Below are 23,116 nucleotides of genomic sequence, written 5' to 3' on the forward strand. Positions count from 1 at the left end.
TGTACAGCTAGTGTTTGATGCAGGCTAATGACTGATTTAGGAAATGCAGAGATTAATAAAGTAAAGCTTTTCAGTTCTCCTTTAATATACTGTATTTCTGCTGCTGTGAAACTAGGAAGCCCAAGCACAGGCTAAGAACTTCAGCAGTTTGTTCAGTTTTAGTGAAGCCCATAGAGCTGTGCTGGTTTTGAAGAGGTCTTTTTCCTGCAGGTTTTCATAGCACTAAGGTCTGAGTTATGGTTTAAATTCCTATTGACTATTTGATTATCACTTTTAAATTTAAAGGACACAATTTCCTAACCATGAAGGGACCTCCTTGCTCCCTTGACATTGTGAAAGGCTGTGTGTAGGATGGGGAGCACATCACGATATGATGAGTTTTGGCTTTGTGTACCACTTCATGTCTTACCATGGTTTTATATTCTCTCATATCAGAACAATATTTTCATGGTGTTTTGCTCTTACTCAGGAAAAGGATTTTCAAGCTGTTAGCATATTCCCAAGTTTCTCATCTTACCTTCAGAAGTAACTTTATAAGCCTAAGTTTCATTTCAAGTCAATGAATCACACATTCCTGTGTGCTGCAGCCCATTTGAAAACAGGGTTTAAGACATTTTGTGCTTCATTCTTTAAGAAATGTTATCCAGTAATCTTGAAAGGCTGGTGTTTGAAAGGGGAAAAAAGTCTCAGGTCTCCTGAAGCTATATTTGTCTTTGGATGGAAACTGTGTGTTTCATGCTGCAGGGACAGACTGGAGGTTTGTTGTTGTTTTTTTTTTAAAAAAAAAACGTTTTATTAAAGGGAGTGGAATGGTGCAAGTTGGGGCTTTTATGGAGGTTTTATTGGGAAAATTACTTGTAGGATGAAAAAGAGGTACACACAAAAATAAGGTTTAGCCTTGGTAATTGTTTTAGCCCATGCCACCCAAAGGGACTGGCTGGGGGGAACCGCAAATCAATCCCGAGGAAGAAATATTCAGGTTTTAAGGGAAAAAAAGAACACCAATTACACTGGTGTCTTGTTTCATCCCCTCCCTAAGTACCCTGGCTCTTTGCTTGTCTGAGACAGCTCTAAATTTAGAAAATAGATCAAAACAGAGCATTTCTGAAGGAGCCATCAGGCATTTCAAGATGTCTGTGTGGAAGCTTTGGTGTTGCTTAAGCAGCCAGGGAGGGCTGTGGTTGCTTGTGCTGGCTGAGTGCCACTCGGCTTCCTTTGCTTGGCTTCCTTTGCTGCAGAAAGGGCAGAAGCCAAGAGCAGACATTATCTGTAGTGGTACAAAGTAATTATGGAGGTGATGAGTTCAGCTTCACATCTTACCACCCCTGCACTCCAAATGCCTGCAAACACCAAAGGCACCACATCTGCTACTGTGTCCCCTGCACAGGCTGTTATTTCTATTTTTATTATTTTTGGCTTAATAAAAATGACCTGGTATAACTCCCTAGTTTGTCCCTCTCAGAATTCTCCATATTGTGTCAATTTACTGTTTAGTGAAATCACATGTGGGTTTGTATTTCCTCATGGGGTCTGGTTTCTGGACAAAGCTGAAGAAAACTCCTAGGAGTAAGGTGGAGAAACATTCTTTACATGGGTGTGTCTTCCTAAGAGAGGAGTAATGAAATGTTATTGTCCACATTCCTATTCCCTAAAGTCTGTGATTCTTACAATGGCTTTACCCTTTCTAAACAAGAGGTTTTGTGGGAAGGACTTGCCCCATCTTTATGAAGCTCCCAGTACCATGATGGGATTTTTTGACTTCCCTTCCCTTTGACTTCAGTACAAGCTTTTCACAGGCTGGTTTGTAACTCAGAAGTTTTGTGGGTCAAGCATTTTCAGAAGTGAACCAGTATTCCACCAGAAAACTTGTCAAGCTTCCACGATCAGAGCACGACTTGCTTGCTTCTCAGAGTTTTGCTTGTTTGTTGGCATATTGTGAGCAGAGTTATCATGGATAGATCAAACCATAACTTGCCTCTTCTCATCAAAACCTTAGCTGGGCAGCTGAGCACAATCTGATCTCACCCTCTTCCTCCAACTCAACTGAAGGATTTCAAATTAGCCTTGTCTGTGTTTGCACTTTGTTTTGCTTTTTTTAGATTGTAAACCCATCTAACCATCTGCTTTTTCTGCATCTGAGAGACTGATCGGGTTGTTCATGTTAGAGTTTCAGGGAATTTTAAAAGCAGTTGCATATATCTATTTGTGTTTCTTTCCCTTAATGACATCAAGGACATTTTCTGTCCTAAGTCCACTGGTTAGGTGTTTTCATTCGAACTGCTTATAAGCCAGTTCTCTATTTTCTGCTGATGGAATTGAAATTATAAACACATTTAGCAGAATACTGTCCATTATTATGTAAGTAGTCATTAAATTAGTGTGGATTAATGCTAATACATGCTCTTGTTCATGGTAGGGGTTGGTGGTAGAGGTAGACACCCATGTGTCAAATTTCCCATTTTTTGCACAAAAATGTAATGAAAACTTGATTGCATCTTACCACATTAACTGGACAAATACACGCAGCCTTTTAATAGTTAAACACATGCTTACATGGGGAAAATAAATTAAAATTCTTCTCTTGGTTACACTGTTTTAAACAAAATACTTGAATGGTGTTTCCTTGAAATGCAGCCAGCCAGCAGTTTCACAGGGTGTATCCATAGTTTCTATTTAGGAGATCCTCTACTCACTACTTAGCTTCTTGGGTGAGCACAAGAGTACAGGATTAAAGTAACCAACAAATTCCAAGAAAGTACATGTCTGAGGAGAACTGAAGTCTAGAGCTGAGCAGGGAAACTGCCAGACATATGAAAGAAAAATCATTCTTTTACTCAAAACTGCTTTCTTCACTGGCTGTCACAGTTCATGAAGATATCCTAACATCATGAAGATGTATCCTAACTGTATACAAGGCTGCCTGTGTTCCTGGTGGGAGCAAACTTCTAACTTACACACATTCCTCAGTTGCCTGAAAAGCTGAAATTCTAATGTTCTCTTCACTGCTTGATACTTCGTTTGAATGGAATTTATTCTCATTTACACTGTTGAAAGCCCTACTCCCTGCCTTCCCTGCCAGGAGAACTCCTTGGCCTTCAGCAGCTTTTGGTGAAAATCCCTCACTTGTGAGTTATTCTATGTTACCCCAGTGTCAGGGTTTAACACTGGCCCGGCGATTAAACCGAATAACAGACGCTCTCTATTAATGTCTCTCTCCTTGATAGAGAAAGGAGAGAGAATAAGGGAGAGAGACTTATGGGCTGGAAACTAAACTACACAACTTTAATGAAACAGTAATGATAAATAGGAAAAATTACTAAATATATACAAATATACAGGAAAATGGAAACCACATTCCTCCCCCCTCTCCCCCAATAACTCTCACGTCACCACCGAGGCTGCAGGGCAGCCCTGGGAAAGTCCAGGCTGGACTCCTGGAGTTGGCAGCAGTTGGAGCTGGAGGCAGGAACACACAGATATGGGCTGGCACGGATCAGGACCACAGGCAGAGGAAGGGATGGAATCCTTCCAGGATGCCGGGTGAAGGAAGGGAAACAGGAAATCAGGAAATCCAGAAATCCGGAAAAGATCTGGCTCGGCCCTCGTGATGCCTCAAATTTATACTGAGTGTGACGTATATGGGATGGAATCCTCTGTTTGGTCAATTCTGGCATCTATCTTGTCTGTTCCTCCCCAAAGGAGGGCTCAGGTGGGACCTCTTTATCCTCCTGGACGGTAAAATGTTTTCCTCAGAGCTGAGCAGTGTCCTTGGCTCTGCACACCAGTCTCTAGCAGTAACTATAAACATCAAGTGTTATCAGTTCTAGAAGCACACACTGTCTGAGAAACTTGCTGTTCATTTCAGCAAGTGCAACTACTTAAAGAGACTGAGCTAAAAGTAAAAGTACAAAACAGAAAATCACCTTTATCCTGGCCCAAACCAGGACACCCAGTAACACCATTACCCCTTCCAGGGATGCTCCTGAAAACATTCCTAGGACTTCATAACCTGGTCAGGTTCCCATCCTCACAGCTTTCTGTGTGGCAGTGATGGGGGTGAAGGCAGCCAGCAAGGATGGCTGTGGGGCTGTGTAAAGCTTGAACTTTAGTTTTTTAGTTTTAGGGTTTTTTTAGTTTTTTTAGTTTAGGTTTTTTTTTAGTTTTAGTTTAGTTTGAAGAACTAGTGTAGTGTCCCCAGTGCAGAGTTTCTTGATTTTTGTATCACAATAACTAGATGGCAAGTATGTCCTGCTACCTTTGCTTTTTTTATGGCATCCCCCCCTTCTTAAATAAGCAGTAAAATCTTAAACACAAAGGATCTGCTAAGTGTGTTTCAAAGAGCAGATGTTGGGTGGTTGTAGGGTATTGCACTGGTGTGCAATGCAGGGGCTGTTCACTTCATTCTCACAGGACTGCATGGAAAAGAAGCCCCAGCACATCAGTGATTGTTTGTAAATAAAATGGAGGTGGTTTTTAGCTCTAATTGCCCACATGTTCTAATCTGAAACATGTCAGCTATTTACAGGGAAACTGGGATATAATTGCTGTAATTGGCTTTGAATTTTATTATTATTATTTGAAAAAGAGGAGCAAACACCACTAAAAGTTTTCACGAGCTGTATGAAGTATCTTAAAACTTTTTTCTAAGCTATCTTGATGCTGACATTTGAAATACTGGTTTAACTTTGGTTTTTATTTAAAGCAAAGGTAATGTTCTAACTGATTTCATACACAATCTGATAACAAGAGCTTTGATTTTCTTTTTTATTTTTTAGAATTTTGGGTTTTTTTGGGGGTAAAAACTCATCATCACCACCTCCCCTCCCTGCATCCTCCCCCCTTTTTTTTTTTCTTATGTTGACTACTTTGAGATCAGAAAAAGGGCATTACTGTAGCTTTTGGCTAGAAGATCTGAGCAGACTGGAAAGGAGTAGTGGGAATATCTTTAAATATCACTGAAAAATTAATACTGCCATACTACAGAACAGCTTGGTTTTAAACAGCACTGGATATGTTGGATTTTATTTGGCTGCAAAGATTGGTAAAGAATAAAATTCTAAACCAATATTGTAAATAAAAAACTATAATAAAACTCAAGAATGTATCAGTGTTTTGAACTGAATACTGAAAATACTGTAGAGTCTGATGGAATCAGAGCAAGGAGGTAGTTGCACTGTTAGGCAGTTTTTTCAGTGTAGAATCCCTGAGTAAAGAGAAGTCTTTATAATGTGATTTATTTTTTTTCCCTAATGTCAAGACCATATGAAGATGAAAGCATAGCTTGAAATAATCTGACAGCCCAAATGACACAAACCAGGGCGGTGCAAATGTGAACTGAATGTTTTTATGGAGTCTTGTAGTCAGCATTCGTTTTAAGGCTTTCATTCCAACCTAGATCTGTGTGGTATTTGTCTTCATGGATACATATAATACCTTCTGCTCTCTCTGAAATCTCAGCGAGAACTTCACAGAAAACTTTGAAATGTCCTCTGTATTAAATACCACTGAGCATTCAGACATAAATCTTCTCAATTCAGCAGTTTCTTCTCCCTTTTATTTCTCTGAAAGATTTCAGAATTCTTAAAATAGTCTGTAATTTTTTTGATAGGAAGATAGTGAGCAAACTTCAAGTATAACAATGGACTTTTCTGTTTTATCTCTATTGTTCTGCAGGTTAAAGTGGGGAGAAAAAGAAACAAACCCAGAAGCAGAGTTGACTGGAGAGATTTTTCAACATGAATCGTGCTTTTAGCAGGAAGAAAGGTGAGAAATTCAGCTTATGTTCTCTGGGAGGCACAAATATCCTGCATAACTTTTTTAGAATATCAAAAATTGTTCAAGGAATACTTATGAATAATCACAGCTAATTAACTAGATAGAAATCTGCAGCCTTTTGTAAGAAGTAGAGAGCAAAGAATCTCAAGTGATAGTAATAGAGATATCTGGTTTGTAACACTTGTGTTGAATTTTGTCATCTTTTCTTTATTTAGACATGTCTGTGTGTATGAATATATATATTTATATACATATATATATAAAATGCACACTTCCTACTTTCACTCTACACACCAAAATATGTGCCAGGGGTTTTAGAACTTTGAAAGATTTAATGACTTCTGTCCTATATATCAGAGTATCTCTGAACTTTAAGAAGCTATTCTGAATTTGTAGCAATCTGAAGTGCTATGCTTTCCAAAGGACTATCAATTCACTATTCAGTGATATATGTTGCTCTTCTGGCTTGTTGATTCTCTTTTCATGATTAAACACAGGTTTTTGGGTGCATTAGAGATGCACCTTTTTTAACTGACAACTTTATTGCAATTTTTCCATTTGTCTGTAATATAGAAAATCTTGAGTAAGTCTAATTTCTTTGTTTTGCATGTTTTCTTCTCAAAGATCCCTAAGTGTCATACACAGAGAGCTTAAGCCCTTGCCTTAATAACTGGGTATAAATGTAACAAGAATTTCTACTTTGGTATCAGTATTAAAGCTGGGAATAAAAGGAATCTGACATATCTTGCACTGACACAACATAATAACATCACTGCATCCTTGCATGCCTAGTACATTAATTTGTTAAAGCTAATAGAAACGAGAACTTAACTAGTCCAGAATATCAGAAGGCATAGCTTGATCACAAAAAGAAGAAACAGTTATTCACACAGGCTACACAACCAGATGAAAGAGAGTTTGGTAGCTCGGGAGCATGATGGATGCTACATTTCTGTTCTCATATCCTAGGAAAAATGGAACTTTCAGCTAGGCAATTGTCAGGAATAAGTGAAAATTACATATTTTTCTTGCCAATTTCTCTTGACTCCAAGTTGATTGGTCTACCCAACTATATTTTTTATGGAGAAAAGTCTCTGTTGCAGAAATATTAGATGGCTGTACAAACTGTACAAAAACATGTATTCTGTTTTACTATCCTTGTTTACTATCCTATTATATATATAGAGCACAATGAGTGCAGTGTGCTCTATTAAAGTAGTTTTTATAGGCTTTCAATTAAAGAATCTCTTTCTTTCTCCCACAAACCATTGAAAACCAATGCTCTGTATGTTCTTGCTGCTTTGTTGTTATGACAAAGCTTGTGAAACCATTTATGTATCACAGTATCAGGAGCTTGCTTTTGGATGTGGTCCAGGTTTTGGTCATGATTTTTGAGGAATCCTCTTTTTATTTTTGTTTTTTTTTCCTTTGAAGTGGGATGTGCTATGATGCTCATTTTGAAATGTCATAGTTTGAGAAGTCTGTAGTGCAGATGGAAGTCTGTTCATCTTGAAATATGTTTGTATCTTGATAACTTAGTCTCTCTTTTAAGCTTAGGGATATTAATTTTATTCTCCTAGAAGAGATATTCCTGCATGCTGTATTTTCAGATAAATTGTTCTCATTGTTAGTGTCTTTCTAGTTTCTGTGTGGTTGTATGCTTAACACATCTACACAAACCAGAAAGCAGTGAGGATGGATTTTTTTCTTTTTTTAGTGAATGAAGGTGACTCTCCCAGATGAGTGACACATTAGTGATTCCATTCAAAGCTGTTAGTATAAGAACTGGTGCATATAAATAAACAAAAGTGAACTAATGTTTGTTGGCTTTCACCTCATCAGAAATGTGCAAAAGAACTACTGTTTATCCCAGACAGAGGCATTTCTAAATAGGGAATGACATAGTCCAAACCTTTTGGGAGCTAAGTGAAGCTTTTTGGTGTCTCAAAATAGTGCTAACAATACAGGTATGTTTGTCTGCTTTGGGCTAAACTTAGTACTGAATTACAAGGTGTGAAATTCAGTGTACTTCAGAGGAATTTGGGGGGGTGTAAATTGCAGTTGAATTTGGTTCATTCTTTATCACACCCCAACGTTCCTCTTTCCTGTCAGAATAAATGCCAGCCTTAGTTTATGTATGGCCCAAAGTTTAATGCCAAACCTGCTGTTCTGTGCAGCAACCTGGATTTTCTAATGTTTTGGTTTTCTTTTTTTTTTCTTTTTCTGTATTACAGCAGTTCATAAGTTTGGTAATATCTGCCATATTGTCATGGGATGTAGATAATGTTCATAATGCTAAATGAAATTTGTTGAAGTAACAGCCTGTCATAAATCATAAGTTTTAGCACTAACATCTCTGTGCAGTTGCTTTTTATGAGTCTGATTTGTGGAAGTGTAGGCAGATGCATTTAATGGGCAGGGTTTGACATAAAAAAAGTGCAATCAAAGGTTACAGGAGTCTCTTTGATGTGAATGGACTGGTTATAATGTCATCTTCACTTTTATTGTAAACTTATGCTGCATTCCAGAGATGGCAAATGCTTTATATTTCTTCTAAATGAGTAGACAACAGGTGAAGCCTCAAAAGGGTGAAGGAGATAAGTATAGTTCTACAGCAAATACTTTCATTCTGTCAGAGATTATATTTCACATCAATGATTTCAACAAATGAACTATTGTGTGCTGGAGTTCCACATCAGCACTAATAAGAAAAATCATAAAGAGGGAGAAGATACTCATAGATTTCAAAGGCATGTAAGTGGCCATAATCTTCCTCACTGTAATCTTCAGATATTCTTGTGATTAAAGTTTGTCCTTTCATAGAGGCACTCCTCACCTTCTAGGAAAAAAGAAAAACCCGAGGTCTAAATCTCCTCACTGCCTCCACCCCCAAAAAAGATGCTGCTTGCTGTTTTTAGGAATTTTTATAAGAAGTACTCTTTTAAGAGAAAGATTGGGAGAAAAAAAAGGGTGGGTTTTTTTTTTGAATACCAAACATTTCTGTATTTAGTTAATCTTACTTGACACAAAAATCAGTTATCTTAATTCTTCTGTAATTCCTTTGCAAAGAGGTTTTGTGTGTTCCAGATACTTCTCCCTGGGTTTCAAAGTACGGGGTCATGTGGAAAACCAGTTCTCAGTGACCAAGCCCTTATTTGGGATTGGTAACTGAGGATGTCTTTTAAAATATTGTTTGTTGTATTACATCAGGATTAGGAGGTACCCCCTTAAGCATACCAACAGCTGAGCTGAGGGGTTGGTACCTGCATTTGGCAAGGACCAAATTGTAATCAGTTGGTGGGCCGAAGAAGTGGCTGGTCCTGCAGGGTGTCTGTGTTTGCATCCATTTGTCTGCATCTGTCTGTGGATTTATTTATATTCTGAAAGCAGAAGGAACAGATGCACTTGCTGGGAAAAGGAATGATTACAGTATGTCTTTGGAAAAGGCACAGCTACAAATGGAGACTACACTTTGGAAAATCCTAAGTTTTCTTTTCTTTCCATTAGCATGAGAACAGGAGGGTAAATTCCTGTTGGCTGTTCAGAAAGGTATTGCAGAAATTATCTTATCACTTGCTTTAAACAACAATCCAGGCAATTTAACAGTGATATTTAGGACAATAACTATTTGTTGCTTCTGCAGAACCTAAGGAGCTTGTTTCAAGAACACATGTGCACTACTTAGGCATAAAGCACTAAATACTGACTTTAGAATGGGAACAGCACTGAAGGAGTCTTCAGCTTTTTGGTTTCCACCCTATTAAAATTTATACAGCCTGATTTACAGGATGTGAAATGATTCACCCAGCACTTTGGCAGGCATATCTTTGAGATCTACAAGGTAATAAATTCTTCATGTTAGCTGTTCCTAGTGTATGCTGTAGAGTTCTTGTCCAAGTGTACTATTCCAAATAACTTCCCCAAGCTACAGCCTAAATGCTTGAGTTACATAGATACATTACTAGTTAACTCACTCAGTGCCTAATTAAAGATGATGTATTATCCTGTGTGAAATGAACTGGGATGTGTACCAGCCATACCTTGATAGGAATCACAATGACTACTTTGGTTTGTGGCACTTGGCTATTGTCCAACAGCTTGATAAGGCAAAGAACATCCAAAATATGGCACTCAGGAAAATACTGTTTTGTGAAATCAAATCCTTCTAGGTACATGAAAGGATGTACCTACACATATTGTAGTTGTTCTGAGTTGTTGCTACCACTCCTTTCTTCTCTTTCCAGTGTATTTGCATTAAAAAAAAAAAAAAGTTCCAGTTAGCTGTTATGTTATTTTCCTGAATTAGAAAGCTAAGGTTCTAGTTTAGCTGCATTGAGTCACATTTCTGTTCTTTGTTTTGCCTCACCAAAGGGACACGTGTAATGTCCTTGCTGTAAGAGTTAAAAATTCTTCAGCAAATTGCCTTTGAAACAGTGTTTTACAAGCTTTATTGATACTTCTCCAAATTTATTCATAATTATACTGCAATGGTTGACCAAACTGACTCCATAAGTGAAAGGTGGAGTTGGAGATTAAATCTGTACATACTTCTTAGTGAAAACTTGTGAAAATGTGATCACTTTAAATAAGTTATATATATATATGTATACACATACACCAGTAGTATACTAGAAGCTTTTTATCAAAGACAGTGCAGCTCTTCTTGTGGCAAGAAGTTTTAGGGTGTACAGGCTAAATAGCTCAGCATTTTTTTCTGGCTTTCCCCCTTGATTTACTTGTTAAAAGCTCATAACATCAGTAATTAATTTTGATCCTGCTTTCCTTTCTTACCAAAACTTGCCCAGTAGAATCCATATCTTAAAAATACATGCTATAAAATGCATAAGCTCTGCAGTGTTTCTGTCAGAGGGAATGTAACTAGAGACTTTCAATATTGTAGCTATGTCAGCCCAGCATTCTATGATATCATTTTGCTATTTTAGTAGTCAGCTGTTTAAAACCAGTCTTAGCTTCTTAAATGTTATGAGAGAAGGACAGAGAAAGGCAAAGCATTCTGCAAAGCTCATTCTGTTCTAGGGAGATACAGCTCTGTTGCCTTGGCAGAGGATAAATACCCCTCCAAAGAACATTTTATGTTTGGAAGAAAGAAAAAAAAGTAATTATTTTTGAATTATGTCTATTGATGGGCATCTGCCTCTGCATGCTTAGGGCAGGATCTGACTCAATTTCAATTGCTTCATCATAGTAACCTGGTAATAACTTGGCAAAATTACTGCTATTAGACACATCAATTGTACTCAGTCATTCCTCTAGAAGCAGCTTGGAAGTAATATTGCTGCTGAATTTTAGAAGAATATAGTTAGATTTATCTTTTTAATTGTGTTCAGGTATTGTGCTCAGCTGAACACTTTGGTAACGTGCATTAAGCCTCGTGGCTCAGCACATCCATTCATCCAGGGTCTGTAGTAGCCAAGAAGAGAGATTGCACCTTGTCTGACTAGCAAAAGTGAAGTTAGTGGGAACCTGCCTGTTTCTGCTACAGTGCAGGATAAAACAAGTTATTTGACAGTGAGACAACTCATGGATGTCCTATCTTTACTTCTACAAGAATGGATAATCCAGGAAAAATGAGAGATAGAGATCTGTGTGTACACACACTGAAGCAAGTAAGCTATTTGTTCCTTTAATACATGAGTTAACAGCACTAATACCTAGATGTAGCATTGATCATGTGGAATGCTCCCTTCTTCTTCAGGAGAGTGGCATTAGTCTGATTGTCATATATGACCTTTTTTCCCATAGCAAGCTTTGTAAAGCATGAAAAAAAGACAGTTACAAGATTCCTTACTTTCTGTTACCAAGAACATTGATGTCAAAGAGATTTTGATACAGGAAAGAAAAAAAAGGAGTTTAGTTTTTCCCTTCTAGAAATTACTCTATTTTGACTGTGGCACTAAACAAAAGATAAAATCAGTCTTTCTGTGTTCATCATATTAAATGGAATGGCCACGAGGTCTCATAGGCTTTGATAACTGCTTTGGAAACATAGTTAAGCAGAGCCACTTTTAGCATGCATGAATTAATGATGAGGCTGGGGCTTAGGGAAGCAGTTAACTAAGCTTGCACTGCTGAGCATTGTTTTGCCATTTAGAAAATAGTTCATCAATGCCTGTCTACTAAATCCATTCTGTAATAACTGTGGGCAGTAATGTGTGGAGAAATTCATCTCAAAGGGAGAAGAATTTCTTGGCACCATCGCTGCTTTGCTTTGTGGTAGATAAATGGTCAGCTGTGCTGTTATCTAACCTAATGTCATCCTCTGAGAAGTACAGCACGGTTGTTCTGGATACTTTATGAAGTCCCTGAGTCTGTTGGCTTCAGCAGGTGATTTGTCAGCACATTCCTCTTCTGCACCTCTCCCTGAGCTGCTGGAATGGCTCAGACCCCTGCTCCCAGCTTGTGCCATGACCAAGCATCTGATGTGAAATGCAGTTTGTAAAGCAACATTTCCTTTATGATGGAAGGGCAACCAGGAAGGACTGAAGTCTCAGTTCTGAACACAGCAATTCTGTCTGGTAAACCCCAACTCTTGCAAATGTTAAATTTGCCATGTTCCTGAAGAGGAGGTGTTGAGTAGAGACTAGAGGATTACTTACTGTCTTTAACCAAGGCTTACCTTGTACCCTTGAATTCTGGACCATGATCCTTTTTCCCATCTTTTCTCCCATACAATGCCACTAAGTCTGGCAAAATCACCACATACTCTGGGTTTTACCTCCTAGAACCTCTCATACCTCAGTCAGGCTAAACTCTACATGGGTGTTAATGGACTTTGGATGGCTCAAACTCATAATTCTCAAAAAATAACCAGGCATTTATTTAAACTTTAATATAAATGCTAAGGCAACCTAGATTAAGAGCTTCAGACAAGATCTAAAATAACATTTGCTTTCACAGGGTGCAATAGCACAAGTCTTGCTTCACTTTCCATGTTAGATACATGCAGTGGTCAGCTTTGATTTTATCTAGGCTTGTGGTCCTTTTTAAGGACTTACTGTTTTATTTATCAATAAAGTGTCTAGAAGTTTTGCTATATAACTGATAAAATAATAATATGAACTGGGATTTTCATTGTAGAGTTTGGTTTTTTTTTTGCTTCAGAATGAATAATTAAGTTGTAATCTGTGAAAAGCCATTTTAAATTACTTTTAAAACTGAGGGATCATGCAAAGCACAGGCCACATCTATATCAGGTATTTGAATGAGGACCTGTTTTATAAGTTTTCTTCTTTCATATGTTTCTAGTTTGTTGGATGCAAAGTATCTGAAACTTGGTATTTCTCAACTGCTGTTAAATCAAACTCTAAGCAGTATTTCAAAGAGCTGCTGAGAGTGGCATAGGTCCAAAATCAGTTTACAATTCAGAAGAAAATGTTGGTAACAAACTTGCCCATAGAAATTTGAATGGTTTTTTGCATGTCTTTGCTATCAATGTAAATTTTGCCATATATTGAACTTTATTTAGCATTAGGAGTTCTTTCATAAATGCCACCACACTGTAATTACTACCTGTTTCTAGGAAATGGGCTTCTACTGTAATATAATATAATAATAACATAATACCTATGTATTAGATATTAATACCTGTGTGTTAGTGTCTGCAGGATCTAAACCTGTATTTTAAAAATGGTGCTTGCTGACTTGCTGTTTTAATCAATGGAACAATACTTTTAGAACCCAGGCATCTTTTCATTACCCTGCTAAGTTACTGATTTCCTTTTGATCCGAGACCACCTCTCCATGTTTCCTCATCTTTCCTTAACAAGGGTACTGATGGTTAAGGAAACCCTTTCCTAGCAGTGATTTTCCTTGCTGGAATCCCTCTAGCATTACAGTTAGAGGTTGGTAGGCAAGTCCATGACTTCACAAAAAAGTCTAAATGTAAAGCTTTCTACTTAACTACAGTATTGTAAAGATTACTAACTGCCTAGTTAAGCTCCTTAATTTCAAACTTGGCTCTGAAATTAAATAACTTTCATTCAGATTTAAACTTTCCCTTGGGGATGGGAAGAAAGGAGGAGGAAACATTTACAAAGAATAGTTTACCTGGTGGCTGTGGAGTCAATTGCCTGTAAAATTGCTTTAGAAGCTGCAGCTTTGCTGCTTGTTTGTACTAATACTAGGCATGAAATGAATGGAGGTTGTTGCTATTATTTTTTAAATGGCTTCAGTGTTTGTTTTTACCAGATTTTTCCTTTTATGCACTTCTAAAGATGCCAGTATCCTTGCTGATAGCTGATAAGAGGATGATCACAGATGGTTTGAGTTGGAATTAGCAATGTGAATATGTATTTAGGAGTTAATTCCTGCACTGTACAAATGGTCACTGCTGCACAAAATGTGATGGTATAGGGAGCAGCTCCTGCCTTTCCTCCTGGCTTCCTCATCCTGGGACTCCCAGGCCAGCCTCTGAGTGACACAGGACACTTACCTTTTGGCTTGTCACACTTGATTCTAACAGTCCTAATCCACACTGGTTGTGATTTTTAATTTATTTTTTTTTTATTAGTGGATTACAGCTTTTGTTATTGTACTTGAAATGGAGAGGTCAATGTCAGATCATAAAATATCCTGGGAAAGGAGTGTGGTTCTTGTGTCTGAGATTCCTATCACAAGGCACAGTTGAAGGGAAGAGCCAGATGAGTGCGTAGGCATCCTCCTGGGGCTGGGTGCTGCTGGATGGAGAACTCCTTGATGAAGAAGTGATCATATCCCTCTTCAGTAATGGATCTGAACATTGCTGTCATTTAGAATGAAGTTTGCTTAAAGAAAATAATTTCCTCTGGCTTTGCAGTTTTGATCCTGTTCCTGTGGTGACTGTGTTGTTTAACAGTTTTCTTGTTTCTGTGTATTTAAAAATATTCAGTTGTTTGTTTAGTGCCAACAGATGTCAAAGCATTTCCTCTTGAACAGTTTGGGGTCAGGAGGATTTTGTTTTATGTGTAACTAACAAATAAGTTAGTAATTGCTAGAACTGCAACTCACATTAAAGGCAAAGGAAACTGGGAATAATCAAGGGCAGAATTTTCCTTTAAGCTGTTCTGTTACTTAGTTCAATAAAATCCCAGATATGTGACTTTAATTCAGTCTAATTAAAACAGGAGTAGTCTCATCTTAGAAAATAGAATTAAATATTGAATGTGTGGAGTATAAAATACTACTCAGTGTTACAGAATCTCTTATGCAGTTGGCAATAGGATTTAGTATTTTGAAATTTTCTTAAATGCTTTCAAATATGAAAACTTAAAAAGTGTTTTCTAAACTTCTAAGAGAAAGAACTTTTTCATAAAAATGCTTAGAATTCCTTCTTAAATTATGTAGGGCATTATCTATGGCTGCTAAAAAGGAGGGGAGATGTTTTTCACAGTCAACTCATCAGGTCACCATATGAAACATGCAGTGGGAAAAGTAGCACAGCCCTGTGGTGTGAAAATCATTAAAAGGAATGATGCACGTTCATTCAGGATGTGTAAGGAAAGATTAAAGGAGATCCAAACTTCTCAATCAGTTACAATCTGCCTTGCTTCTGTTTCCTTGTAGGATTATGGCTTTGTTTGTTTTGGTTATCACTCTGGTAATTTTTCCAAAAATTATTTCCTTTGTCACTTTAGTGTCTTGATAATTCATCCCCCCAAAAGCACCTAATTCATTAAAAACCAAACAGAAATCATTAGAAGCACAATGTGTGGTCAGTGCTTCAAACAGCAAGATGCAAAAAATAATCTGAGGCAGAAACAGCAAACTTGAGACCAATAAGGATGTGTGGGGTGGAGTTTGAGTTCTTATGGTAAATGAAGTTGGTTGGAAGGGGAAGTGTGCCCAGGAGAAGTAACTGGTTCTTTTGTGTATATGTTCAGGAAGTTGTGAGATAGGCTGCATCCAGCTCCAGCCCCAGTCAGTACTTCAGACAGATATTTAGCTGAGTAAAGGGAGGGTTATTGATGCTTTCCAGGTAGATACTGTAATAGTTCCATTAACAATTGAATATCCTATTCAGTGCTTCTTTTATTTTGCTTTTCTGTAGACAAAACATGGATGCACACTCCCGAAGCCTTATCAAAGCATTATATTCCCTATAATGCAAAGGTAAGAAAACCTGAAATTCTTTTGTCCTCTTACCTCTAGAACACAGTGCATTCTATCTCACTTCTCATTTGAAAACTTCAGACACATAAATTAGCCAAATAGTGAAGAAAAACTTACTAAACATCTGTTTTGCACATGAAAATCTGTTTCTTAAATAATGGCCTTTTGATTCTTGTTCTGAATTAGCTGATGGATTTGTAGAAAACAAACCAGTGTTCTTGTTGTCTTGTTGTGCTTGATTCTCTGTTTCCTTTTAATGGATTATAAATGAATGGAAAGTTTGAGTGCAAAGGAATTAAACATCAGGCCACATGCTTATAGTGGCCCTGTGAATATTAAAATTAGTACCACAAACTTCTTTTGAACAATAGCAAAGGTAATGAATAACAACCCTATCTGCTGGATGCAGTGAAATGTCAAATACTCTGAAAATATGGTAGAATAATCATAGAAGTTTTGCATCATAAAACCAGAAGCCTTACTCATCCTTCCTTACCCAAGTTATACCATAGCTCTACAGCAGTATTCAGTTAGTCTAGAGAGATCTGTTCACAGGAAATGCATCTCCTCAAAATCAAAACTTAGAAAATGATTTGCTAAAAGGAGGAGGGAATAAAAAGTAATCAGCAGACCTCAGAGCAAACTGAATTATGGGCTAATTGCCTAAACTGGAGGATAATTCAGTAAGATTCCACCTCTGTCTTTTCTAGCTGAAATTCTCTTATGATCTGTATTCTGAATATAAAAAGGAAAATTATTTCACAAGCCAAAAGTCAGTTTCCTATACTGGTATTCCCTGTTGTTTTATTTGCAATTTTCCTTTGCTTAGTGTTGCCACATAGTGAGTGAGTGTTTGTAGTGGAAATTTGAGTCTCGTTCTACCAGTTGCCAGGTGAAGATGGTTTTATTCTGTGTGCTCTCCAACTGAATCTTTGACCAAAGGATGTATTACCATTTAACTGCATAGCCTTGCCAAAACTGGCTTTTATCTTTCAGTTTTTGAGAGGCAGGAACACTTGCTGGGGTGACTGCCATCTCTTAAGATCAAGCTGGAGCTATGAATTCTATTAAAGCACTGAAAAATATCCATTCATTTATGGTCCTTACTCAGGAGGAAGAAGAAGCCTCCCTCATCTTTCATGTGTCACTGGTGTTAGGATCATATCTCATTAATAGGTTTCAGTACAGCTATTCAGAAGAAATGTTTAGAATAAAAAAGGTGGTAATAACTGTAGAAAACAACAGCACCAACAGCTTCTGGGGGAGAAAAAAGGGATAGGGAAGCCCTATCCAAAGGAAGTCTGGTTTTTGTTTTATTAGAAAGACACTTAGTACAAAAAAGTCTTTCTTTTTATTTAGGCTAATATATTCCCAAATGCCCTTTCCAGTTCTGTTCCAGTTTCATGTGGGTTCTGACCTCCCAGGGCCCCCTTACCTCTTCCATGCTGTTGGCTCTAAGGTCTGGAGGATGCTGCAATGTACAGCATGTGTGTTTCCAGAAAAATGTTACTAATTTCTTCCATTTTGGATCACAGCAGAAAATGATGTTTTAGAGCTGTCAGTTATTTGATTCATTATTCCAAAGCAAGTAAAAAAATTGAACTGTGACAGGAGTGCAAAGGGCATTGGATTTTCATTGGGGTTTTTTATTATTGAGGTCTGGCATAAATTGCACAGCTTTTGTGAGGTTAGGTGTCATACACAGACAAAACATTATTAGATGTAGACAGTGTTTCCACCTCAATTCCCAACTACCATTTTCATGATGGTTTGCAATATTTTCCTTGATAAGAGGGAAGCATGTTTTTATTAGTGACACATTTGGGTACTGTAATGTTATGATTTTTAACTAAAATATCCCATTGATTTAATGTCTTGTAGCTGCAGTGTGAACTAAAGATAAACAACTCGGGAAGCATTCATAAAGGGAGTAGTAGTGAAAAGGACTGATTGATTTAGGTTTTTTTTCCCAAATGTTCATGTTGTACCACATTCTATTCATATGATTTCTAAATTTGTTAGGAGGAAAAGACAACACTTGTCTCATTTATTTCAAAAGGTACTTATGTGAGTGTAGAATGACACGTTGAGAAAATCAAATCAATTTAATGCAAAACAATACCAGTGTTGTTCTTCCACAGGCAACTGAGTTGCTGCTATATAGTTTCTTGAATTCAAATTGCCAGGGGTGAAAGTGCTTTCTCTTCTTTATAAGACAAAAATCTTTTCTCTGACACTAATCTGCTGAGATGATCAGAAAAAAAGGAGAGCTTAGGAAGAATGGCTTGGAAAGATGGGATTTTGTTTACTTGATTCCCAAGGCATTTTAAGAATTAAAGAAGGACGATTGATAAAATGCAGTTCATGTTCTTCCTAGTCCTGGTCTTGCTGAAAGCACTGAGACTCCTCACACTTCTGTGTGCTCTGGAGGTGAAACCTTGGCTTACTGAAGTCAGAATTTGGCTCTCTGTGATCCTATATTTTTCCTTGACTATGCCACCTCAAGTGCAAGTTCTTTTCCAAAACTATCATTTAAAATCTTGACAAACTATTGTCATATATGGGGATCTAGGACTCTCTTAGATGAAGTAGCATGGCAGTTTTCATTTAACAAAAGCTTTTTATTTTTTATGTTAGCAGGATATAAAATGTTAAGGCAACCCCAAATTTCTCTTTTGTGTCATCTTTTTTTCTGTAGTGTTCCCTAAGTAGGAACAGATGTTTGTGTCATTTTCCATACTGCAGGGGAAACAAAAGTTAATTCTCTTGATTTTAGGCCAGGTTTGTTTGTTTTCTCTCCAAAACAAAAGTGATCAAAGTGTGACTTTTTAATGGAATCTGACTGCAACCTTAAAAACAGACCAATTGCTGTCATCAAGTAACTTTATACTACCCCGAGGCTGTATTTTTGGTATTACAAAGTTGCCACTTGGCAGAGCAGCAATGTTTACTATGCCCTTTTGTAGTAAATTCCATATAAACACGCATTCCCGTTTATAGTACTTGGCTGGTTTTTGCCTTATATCAAATTTCCACATGCTTATATTTCTATTTCTTTGCAGATAAGAGGTTTTGCTTTGCAAGACTGATGTTTGTGTTGGCTACTAGTTCCCTGTGGGGTAGCTTTGACCTTAAAATAACAGGATGGCATGGTAAACCCTTGGGTTTATTCATAGAATCATAGAACTGGCTGGGTTGGAAGGGACCTCAGAGCTCATCAAGTCCAACCCTTGATCCACTCCCGCTGCAGTTCCCAGCCCATGGCACTCAGTGCCACATCCAGGCTCTTTGGAAAGATCTCCAGACACGGAGAATCCACTACTTCCCTGGGCAGCCCATTCCAATGCCTGATCACCCTCTCCAGAAAGAAATTCTTTCTCATCTCCAACCTAAACCTCCCCTGGCACAACTTGAGACCCTGCCCTCTTGTCTTGTTGAAAGACCAAGAGGTGTGATAGCTTCCTAGAGCAGAGAGAGTTACTGTCCTAATGGTTACTTCTTTATTTTAAAATGTTTTATATTGATTTATTTCTAATTCCTGATGGAGTTTAAATTTGAGATTTTGGATATAAACAAGCAGAGCTTTCCCCAGAAAGACTCTTAAACCTCTCTTCATTTGAATTAGTGTAGTTTTATTTTATAGGTGCAGCAAGGTCTTTTTGAATATCTGCATATTGTTATGATCACCAGGGAGGTGATTCTTCCCCTGTACTCAGCCCTGGTGAGGCCACACCTTGAGTCCTGTGTCCAGTTCTGGGCCCCTCAGTTTAAGAAGGATGTAGAGGTCCTGGAGCAGGTCCAAAGGAGGCAACCAGGCTGGTGAAGGGACTCGAGCACAGACCCTATGAGGAGAGGCTGAGGGAGCTGGGGGTGTTGAGGCTGGAGAAGAGGAGGCTCAGGGGAGACCTCATCACTCTCTACAACTCCCTGAAAGGAGGTTGGAGCCAGGGGGGGGTTGGGCTCTTTTCCCAGGCAACTCTCAGCAAGACAAGAGGGCACAAAGGGTCTCAAGTTGTGCCAGGGGAGGTTTAGGTTAGATATTAGAAAGAATTTCTTCACAGAGAGGGTGATCAGGCTATGGAATGGACTGCCCGGGGAGGTGGTAGATTCTCTGCTCCTGGAGACATTTAAAAAAAGACTGGATGTGGCACTCAGTGCCATGGTCTAGCAACTGCTCCGGTGGTTCAAGGGTTGGACTAGATGATCTCTGAGGTCCCTTCCAACCCGGCTAATTCTATGATTCTATGATTAGGGTGCAGTATTATCAAAGACACGTTCTCATGGCATAAACAGCACTTAAAATACAATTTTTTGTTGCTATAGTGATATAAGCAATTTCTCTTTACCTAGTCAGCAGGCCAGGGAATGATCATAGATCAGAGGGGAAATTGTATGTAGATTGTCCAAATAAACATAAATACAAGACATGCTATTTAAACTATACTTAAATTTATGTGGTGAAGTTAGATGTAATAAGGTATCCCAAACAGAGCAGGGAAATGTTGAAAATTTGAAACTAATGAAGAGAGCATTACAAGAAAGAATTAATTTTTCTGCATTTAATTTATTATGATTAGAATTAATAACTTAATTCTACTGGCTTTCATTACAGCATCAGAATGTCTTGAACGTAATAATAATTTAATATTTAAGAAAAATGAGTATTGTGAAAAGATCCAAATGAAATATGTGAGCAGAAAATTATAATTTTACAAGGAAATGCAAATCTCTACATGGTTGTTTCTGATATATTACAGTCATTAAACTTGGGAGTCATTATCCAAAGATGGAATAATCATGTAAATAACAGAGAACACATTTAGAATCTGAGAGGGGTGCAGTAAGCAGACATCCCTGCTTCAGGGACATGAACCTACCTGTTCTAACTTGTTTAGAAACTTAGATATTTAAAATGGGAGAAGAGTAAGAGGGGATAGCATAAAACCCACAGATATTCTACAAAATAGATGACTTTGATGCAGAAGGATTGTATCTAACCTTTCAACAGCAACAAACATAATCTCATGTAAGTAGATAGAGGAGAGGAGTTGAATTTTAACTCTTCAGCATCAAGTAATTTCAGTTGTCATTTATCTCTCTGACAGCTGGTGACTTTTTCAGCTCCTTTAATATCTGAACACTTGTTCCTTCCCCAGAGGGCTCTGTGGGGTACTGAGTGCTTTTGGAAAGCTGTCAGTCAGTCCTGTCAGAGGTTACACAGCCAGTTTGCAAATGGATGTGAATTAATCTGCATATCCTCACTCTTTGGGGCACAAACCCACCTCTTACTTTCCATCAATAGTTTCCATAGCAATGGAAGTTGAGCAGTATTTGCAGATATCTCATCTGTGTACGAATGCACCCAAGTTCAAATGCAGTATGAGGGGGTGTTGCCTATGCCTGAGTAACCTGCAGTGCCTGCAGCACCTCAGCTCCTCAGGGTTCCTTTGCAAGATTTAGTAGGTATGTGGCTTATGGTGTCTGTATCCATCTGCACCCACAGTTTTCTCTTTCACATTCATAGACAACTGCTTATCTGAAAGCTTTGAAAAATGTGATTTGTTTATAATAATATAAATAATATATAATCATATAAATAAGCTGGTATCTTGTAACATCGGCTCAGAAGTTTAGAAAACAATCAGGAAATAGCAACAGGTCAGTTTTGGTAAGTCTGTAGTCTCTTTCCAGGTCACTGTAGCCCTCTGCGTGTAAAAAGTCAGGCTCTACAGATCATTCTTGTCCTCCAGAAGATGATCTGCTACAAGAAATGAATGAATTTTGTGAGCAATTCCCATTTTTCTTTCTTAACACATTTTTTTGTCTGTGTGTGGTTGGCACAGAGAGATTCAGGTTTAAGTGAATCTCCCAGTGTCATGCATAAATGTAAAACCATATAGATCACTTTGAGGCAAATATATGAGATGGAATGTTTAGACCCAAGTAATTAACATTCCATAAGGTAATAAACACTTGCAAAGGGGAGGAGTAGGAATGGAAAGTGATTTATATCTCAATACTAGAGGTACATAACCTGCTAATTCTGCTCTATAATAGATGAGCATGAAGATGAATGCATACATACACTGGAAGCAGAGACAGATTCATAAAGGTACTTTACCTAATGCTTAACTTTTAGTTTACAGATATTACAGCTGGTTTTAAGCAAACAGGAACTACAGTCATTGTAAGGGCTTTTTGGTTTTGTCCCTTTAGTACTCTAGCAGTGTGTATTGCAAAGTCCTCCCAAAGCACAGTTGCCACCACAGAAAACAACCTTCTTTGTGTGTACAGGGAGGAATCAAGCCTAGGTGGCATTTTAAGCCTTATGTTTGGTTTTACTTTAAGAATGGGGTGTTGCATCTATACCTGGCACAGCATCATCATTTGACCACTCAGGGCTAATAAAAACCAAAAAGGGTTTCCAAAGTTCTGAAATAATATAATGTATAATGTTTGATTTCTTTTCCTCTCTCAGGAAAAGCAATCAGTAGAGCACATGTGTTTAAGTGAAATATTTTTTATAGGTTCCAGATTAAAAAAAAAAAAAAATATAAATCAATTAATTTCATTGCTGGAGTGAGATTAAAAATGTTGGTCTTTTTTTTTTTTAGTACTATGACCTGCAACTGAAAGACAAAACAGTAGCTTTTGATCTATTCTCCAGAGCTGTCATCTTCTCTCAGGCTCTGCTTGTGATCCCTTGGTTCATAAGCTCCATTTTGTTTGAAATGTCCAAGTATTGTGTGACATACTTCAATTACAAGAATGAAAGAGGTTCTGTAATGCAAATAAGAGATGGAAGCTATAATTTCAAGGCGAGAATTAAAAATAGATCACACCAATTAAAGGTTGTGTTTGCAGCATAGGATCTGAAAATATTTTAAGCCCCTTTCTCAGTAATGTATTCAGTAATATAGTAAAATTATAGAGAGGCAGGATTGGGCCAGAGCCAGAAGGTGAGCTGTAACCTACCACAGCCCTGCAGTATTCCCTATTCTAAACAAGTTTTAAGTTTCTTTTGCATACAAGCTGTTTGTCTCATGCATAAATTTCCTTCACATCCATTCTCTTTTGCACTCTGGCTGCTTAATTACAGCCTTTTTTGCTCATCTCTTTCTTCATGAGCAGTATTGGCACTCTTTATATAAATTCTAGCCACTGTAACCTGGATTGAAAATACAAAACTGTAAGAGATTCAGCTCACTGCCAGAGTTTAAGGCACCCTCCTTTT

General features: G+C 37.8%; 1 protein-coding gene across 3 annotated transcripts in view; it reads left to right on the top strand.

Annotated features, from left to right (window-relative positions):
* GULP1 (GULP PTB domain containing engulfment adaptor 1) overlaps positions 1-23,116 on the top strand; it is a 138,659-nt gene that overhangs the window by 57,103 nt on the left and 58,440 nt on the right. For all 3 annotated transcript variants that reach the window (XM_030454659.1, XM_030454661.1, XM_030454662.1), the window contains 2 exons: positions 5,674-5,763; positions 15,821-15,882. In XM_030454659.1, the coding sequence (XP_030310519.1) occupies positions 5,736-5,763; positions 15,821-15,882 (90 nt within the window). In that variant the 5' untranslated portion in view covers positions 5,674-5,735. The remainder of the gene's footprint in view (positions 1-5,673; positions 5,764-15,820; positions 15,883-23,116) is intronic.

The sequence above is a fragment of the Calypte anna genome, chromosome 7 (genome assembly GCF_003957555.1).
Source record: "Calypte anna isolate BGI_N300 chromosome 7, bCalAnn1_v1.p, whole genome shotgun sequence".
In the NCBI taxonomy this organism is placed as follows: Eukaryota; Metazoa; Chordata; class Aves; order Apodiformes; family Trochilidae; genus Calypte; species Calypte anna.